The sequence below is a fragment of the Enoplosus armatus genome, chromosome 17, assembly GCF_043641665.1.
Source record: "Enoplosus armatus isolate fEnoArm2 chromosome 17, fEnoArm2.hap1, whole genome shotgun sequence".
In the NCBI taxonomy this organism is placed as follows: domain Eukaryota; kingdom Metazoa; phylum Chordata; class Actinopteri; order Centrarchiformes; family Enoplosidae; genus Enoplosus; species Enoplosus armatus.
Window position 1 is genome coordinate 9,623,635 of NC_092196.1, and position 6,761 is coordinate 9,630,395.

Consider the following 6,761-nt stretch of genomic DNA (forward strand, 5'->3'; position numbering starts at 1 on the left):
CACCTCAGAGGACGGCTGCCTGACCTGTCAGCCAGTCTGATAGACTCATGATGCAGAGAGAGTCACTAAAAGCAATTTTGTTTCCTCCCATGCTCCACTAAACATGACGGCATCTTACAGTATCAGATCTGTGTTTTCATCAGGTAGGGTTCTTCTACCTACAGTAAAGGGTTTCTGCCTGTCTGCTGTGCGGTTTATGCCTCTGAAATGTGTTGCATGGTTTGGCAGCCTGTTGGGTAACAGCCTTGTCATGAATATGAGGCCGAGCTTTAGTTCAGGAGGTTATCAGGGTCGACACAATAACACTCCCAGTATCCATGTGTAGTGACACTTTGCTCAAAGGAAACTGTTAGCCAACATAGCCTGCATGTTTGAATAAATGTTGCTGTGGGCTTGTGAAATATTATATCAATGTTACAGGCAGAGGATGTGAAATGTGCAGAGGTATGTAATATCTTATCTTATGTAGCATTTGTTCCAGATACAATTCACTGATGTAACAAACTAAAACTGCAGTCTCTCAGCTTAAAGCATAATTCATTTCTTGGCCAAACCCATTGTGAGTGAACTGTCAAAACTGTTTGCTGAGGACATACCAATGTACAAAACAGGAAAACTAAAATGGATGTGGGCGTACCCAAGAAAAACCTGATTCTTCTGACTTCAGGACAGAATACTGGATTTGTCCCGACGTGTTAGAAAACCCTAAAGCTCAACCACAAAAACCAATGACAAACTGAGCAGGTGTAATTATTTTCAAGCTTTTTAATACAAACTTAATAAACTATCAGTCCCTCTTAACATGTAAGACACTGACTCCAAATACTTTGTTATACCGTTTGTTTTATCAAGTATTGCACAATGTAGGTACAAAATTAATATACGATTACATTTTGTCCATAATATAGCAAAAATCTTTAAACTCTTAACAGAAAATACAACTCTTATGTTTTTCAAAAAAGCAAATATTCTTTAAATCCCACCACTACGGAATATTCTGTACACAATCTTTAGAATAGTCAATGTTTTTTTAAGATGGATTCATTTTATAATTTCAATAAAAAAAGAAAACATAAAGTTGCTGCAGCCATCACAGATCACTGGAGTAGTAAAAAGATATAAATGCAATACCATGTCGTAGAAACAATAGATACTCTGATATTTTACAAACTCTGTACTAAATTAAATTATACAATTAGAAAAAAGACCAGGAAATCCCACTTATTTATGCCAATTTCTTGAAAAATTGGCGATGTCCAGTTATGTTTAAATACTGAAAGAGGCCATGACTTGTGGTGGTGTTTTTTTTTTGTCTTTTTTTATATCTTAAAACAGTCACATAAAAAAAATATTTTGTGCTTGGTTGGCAAAAGAAATAACAATGATGCATGTTGAAGTTTAGGTAACCAAGCTTGGACATCTTGTACTAAAAAGGTATAACTCAAGGGGGCAAAGTAAATCACCCTCGGGCTCATGCTCTTAGACTCGTAACATGGATCTTACAGCTGACAAGTCACTTTTTCCTTTTATCCTTGACATTCTGTTCTGGTTTTTTTTTCATTTTTCAAAATGTGCATTTGTGTTTGTTTCCCCCCATATCACATTATCTCTGGTCGTTTCTGTGTGAAGTAGTAGCTTAAGTAGTACCTTTACGTGTACTAGTTGGCCATAACTGGCTGGAATTGCTGGTTAGAATACTGCATGTTGTTCAAGCTGAAATTCAAGCCATCCATAAGGGACTTGTCGTTAAGGCCACCGTAGGCCGCAAACATGTCGAAGGCATTGCTGTACTGCAGCGGGCTGAGGCTGAGTGAGCTGTCCCCAGGGAAGAGAGCACTTTGGCTGCCCTGGCCCTGAAGGCTGGGGAACACAAACTCCTTGGCATTGGGGGACAGGGCTGAGGGCTTCTGGTGCTGCTGCTGCTGCTGCACCCCGAGGCCCAACCCGTACAGAGAGTGCATGGAGGTGGAGATGGCTTTCTGTTTCAGGAGACTGTTCACATTCAGACCCAGGTTGGTGGGAGAGGTACGTGCCACCTTGTTCCCAGCACTGCTGCCGCCGTTGTTGTTGTTGTTGTTGCGTCCGCTGCTCTTCATCTTAGTGGAACCAAACTTGGTGGCGGCGAAGGTGGCTGTTGTGAAGGTTAAAGGCTGCGTGGAGCGGGGCATGAAGGTGGGGCTGACGGCTGCCGAGTGGCCGAAAGGAGGAGAGGGCGAGCTGGAGCCCGGAGAGGCTCCATTCACAGGCTCATTGATGGGCATGAAGACCTGCGCATCAGGATTGAAACTGTTCTTGATCTCCTTGTCCAGATCAAGCCCCCCAGTACTAGCTCCATTTTCATTGCTGTCATCGACATACAATACTTTGACAGGCCCCTTCTCCCCAATCTGATAGGACACTTCGAAGGGGTCAATCCACACGCTGAGGTCCTGGGGCAGGTTGTTGCGGACATCCTCAATGTCCAGCCCGCTCTCTTTGGCTGCCTTCTCCACCACAGGGTCCACCTTCTCCCCCACATGGATACATCTGAATCCTGAGCCCTTGTATGGCTTGTCCGGGTACCAGTGTCCCTCGTATTTCTGCTTCAGCTGCCTCTCCAGCTCCTCGCCAAAAATGTTGACCCGCCGCCTTGGCAGCTTGTTATACAGGTACGAGATGATGAAGTTGAGAGCTACTTGGATTTCAAGCTGCATAACTAACTGCTGAAGTTTACCAGGTGCGTGAAGATTAGGTGTGTCTGACCTTGAATGTGTCCACTGGGTCTGATTTGTTTATCCGTGGTTGGCAACACAGATGTTCTCCAGGCAGGATGGCGAAAGCAACCAGAACGTGGATTAAACAGGTTCAAAAGCAAAAGTGCTGGTTTTGTAGAAGTGGTGTCCTTCCACAGGGTGTGATAACGTTTTCCTGCAACAATTAAAGAAAACAAAAACACTTAATCTTTCATTTCAAAGTTCACACGTTCATCATGTTGAATATTCACAACAAACAGATCTGTTCAGGTCACTTGCCCTTTTTGGCTACTTGAGACCACTACTGCAGACTTTGAGGGGGTGCAACTAACTGTCCTTTAATTATTAACGGTCTGTGTGAGGCATCAGTGCATGTTGCAGTTTTGCCTGCTGTGAGCTCATGAGTTGAATGTCATAACAGACAACCAAAAGCAGAATTCCACAGCAACATTCAGGTAGCAGAAAATGTGCAGCTATTGCAGAAATATTAATACAGAGCCCACTGATCTGCGATCAAGCTATACTTTGTGTTCATCTGGCACTGAATTGTGCATTTGTTGTGGGTAAAAAAGTGGGTATTGAGCACATTAACCTCGCACTAGGACTCGGGAATCCTGTTACATAATAGGCTACTGGATATCCTCCACACAGCCGGAGACAGGGAAACTAATGCGGGGTCGTTGCATTTAAAATCAACGAAAACTGTGGATTTAACGGGGGGAATGTCTTGTCAACAACACCTCATGGAGGATAAGTTGGCAAGGAAATGATTCCGGTGGGTTTCAAAGCTTAAAATCGTGTGACTCGGGCTGGTTTGATGAAGCTCCGCCTCTAACATTAAAAACAATGTCGAAATAAGACTTAACGCACGACGGCTACACCCATATGTTTGGCAGGGGAGAAGAAACCAAACGTTAAAACATAACGTTGCATAAAATGTAAATGCCACGAGCTACAAAAACGAAATTCAAAAGAAATAGGCTGTGCTACAATAATCCTCGCCACTGACAAAAGCTGGCTCGAGGGATACAGACTGAACGTGTCGAGGCTCTTTAAACACCTAAAAGTTGATTTATGTATTCATTCTATGGAGGAAAAACATCTGCAATGAAAATACTACTGCAACATTTATCGCCTCCCTCACGAAACTGCCCTCGAAAACAGGAGGAGATTCCTCACAGTTGCGAAATGGCTACAGGTCTTCATGATTCATCTCATCAGTTTCATAAAGTTAAGAGGAAAATTGTTGCAATAACACAGAACATGCAAGACTATAATGTTTTTTACAGCCTGTACTGACACAAATGCAACAAAGATGCATTAAAGTACGATAATATGCTATGCTACAGTCTGAATTCACGAGCACGTCAGACGCATTTCAAGTCTCTGAGGGAATATCGTTGTCAATTTTTTTACTGAAATGACAAAAAAAGGATATACTACACACTTTTATATCACGCACGCGCTTGCACACACGCTCACTTACACTCTCTCTTTCACTCACTCACTCACACACACACACACACACACACACCCCTCCCTAACTTCGTGGACTGACGCAGCAAATCAGCTTAGTAAGAAAGAATAGAGCCACAGTACGACAGCAGGCAAGATGAAGACAATAATATTAAGTACATCACAAGTGACAGAAGCAAGCCGGCTGGAAATACTTACTTTTTTGTAAAAAATAAAAATTCTCAGTAGCTCTGAAGTACCGTTCGTTAGTGCAAATAGAAAAAAAGGTAGAAATACTCTCTTCACATAGAATATATTATCAACATTACAAAAAAGTATTCCAGTACATGTACATTTCGGAGGATTGGCGTTTACGGTTTGCTTCGGTTTCTGTTTTTAAGGTTATTTTGCGTTTTTTTCCTCTTTCAGCAGGCTCGCAGAGTGGCTCCCGCCTCTTCGGGAGTTTTGCAACTTCGTCCCCCTCCTTCGACAGTGTTGCCTTTATTTATAGCTTTCCTCCGCCATGGGCACGAGGTAGGCGGTGATGCGGTTTCAGAGGTCAAAACAATACGAGCGGCTGCGATTGGTCCAAAGTGCGAGTCCCGCCCTCGGAGTCGTGCCTGAGTCGTGTGCTTATTGGCTGATCGGCAGTGCCAATCCGAGACATATGATTCTGTGAAATGGGAGAGACGCCTATGATGAGCGCTTGCGTCAGAGATAACCTAGGTCTGTGCTGACAGCAAAAGGCCAAAGTAATTAATGTTAAAGCAGAAACGGTATTATATAAAGATATATCCTGCCTGTGTGTGAGTTGTCTCGAAACAAACACTTTTATCAATGTCGAAAATGTGGTATTGTAGGTGTTTTACAGACTAAACGTCCTCTTCTCTTTATCCAGGAACATATAAACTGGTCTAACCATCATTACTGGACAACAATAGGGACTATGTGCTATAAATGTATATACGTACACACTGTACACACGACTCGCTGCTCTTTTGATGCCTGTGCCATGTTTATACCACACAGTAGAGCTCTAAAAGGAGCCATTTACGCGATTATAATCTCATTTATATCATACGCTTCCCTTTTGTCGCAGATTATTCACATAGGACCTTAGTTCTTCGTGACCTGCCACAAAAAAAACTGCAGGAGTAATGATGAATGTATATTGCCCGAGAGGAGATTCCCTATAGCGGAACAATACAGCTGGCAGCAGTGTGGGTGGTGCTGAATGCTATCTAGAAAACACACGCGTTGATTGGTCTAAAACGGGGCAGGAGCCCTACGGTGAATGGTGTGCCCGTATCCAAGGTGCTGATGTAGGCTGCGCACGTCATCGCTCGGCTGAACGCACGCTGTTGCCAAATTTAAAGTGCACCAACACACATAGCTGTATGTGCATGATATGAAGTCATTGCTCTACAATGTCAGTGTCACTTTACACTTTACTGTTTGTATGGGAAAAAGTCGCAGGGCATGTTTTTTTTAATTAAACCATTCAACCACAATAATGAAACATACTGTCTCCTAATGATTAATGCAATTGTAACATGTCAAAGAGGAAAAAAGTCAGTGTTATCTTAACTAGGGTTTTTATAAGACTGGCATTACTTACTTAATCTGCAGATTTGATAGATAGATAGATAGATGGAAAGATAGATAGATAGATGATAGATAGATAGATAGATAGATAGATAGAATTAGCAATGTTACTGTGGCTACTTCACACAAATACAAAAAAAAACATATGAGGTAAGAAACAATAAACAGAAGTACAATAATGAATAAAGCCAAAAGCACAAAAAAAAAATGGAATGGACGATGCCATGACTTTTTTGACATTTGATATGTTTGATCTTGTGTCTTAACTCATTGTCTTATAAGCTTTTCTGTTCAATTCTATTCTTATTCATCTCTCTTGATGACATTTAGTGTGAGAGTCTAACTTTTGTCACCACAGCAGCTGTGACTGTAATGGAAAAGGAAGTCTGTTGGACTGTATGGGCCTGCTGACAGAGTGGACTTTTAGACATTCTTCAAGCACTTAGGTTTGCCAAGTGGAGTCATGTGCTCGTCGTGAGCTGTAAATGTGTGCGAAAGGGCTCCCGTGAAGAAGAAAGTGCTGTGGGGATCAAATGCACAAGACAGACAGATAGATCAGGGCCGGGACCGAGTAGAGGAGAGATTGTATGGTTTGACATTGGCCCCCGTGGATTCAGACTCACAATCTTAGCTTAGAGCGGAAGTGGGTGGCAGAGTGTGTGTCGGCTGCCAACTACACTGTGACTTCCACAGTCCTGGCAAGGCTTTCTGGGTTGTTTACTGTAAACAGCTCAGCACAATCGACTGTCTCATGTCCTCTAGGACCAAAGCCATGAAGACATTGTCTGGTAGCTGCTTTTCATGGTAGTTTACACACTCTGCATGGTTCTTCAGTAGTAAATTGTGTGTGTGTGTGTGTGTGTGTGTGTGCGCTTACTTGAGGTGTTTGCAGTTGTAACAAACAGCAGTCACCTGACAGAGCAGCAAGGTCAGTAGCCATAATGAGGCATGTTAAGACTGCTATATTGT

At 42.6% G+C, this 6,761-nt stretch overlaps 1 protein-coding gene across 1 annotated transcript; it reads right to left on the reverse strand.

Annotated features, from left to right (window-relative positions):
* Positions 1–750: 750 nt before the first annotated feature.
* Positions 751–4,653, reverse strand: tob1a (transducer of ERBB2, 1a). The gene is made up of 2 exons (XM_070923392.1): positions 4,407–4,653; positions 751–2,907 (listed from the first exon to the last, which is right to left on the reverse strand). The coding sequence occupies exon 2, from the start codon at positions 2,691–2,693 to the stop codon at positions 1,659–1,661; it is 1,035 nt and encodes a 344-aa protein (XP_070779493.1). The 5' UTR covers positions 2,694–2,907; positions 4,407–4,653; the 3' UTR covers positions 751–1,658.
* Positions 4,654–6,761: the final 2,108 nt, after the last annotated feature.

Bases quoted from the DNA above. Each gene is read 5' to 3' on its own strand.
- tob1a (XM_070923392.1), bottom strand. From the start codon at position 2,693: ATGCAGCTTGAAATCCAAGTAGCTCTCAACTTCATCATCTCGTACCTG.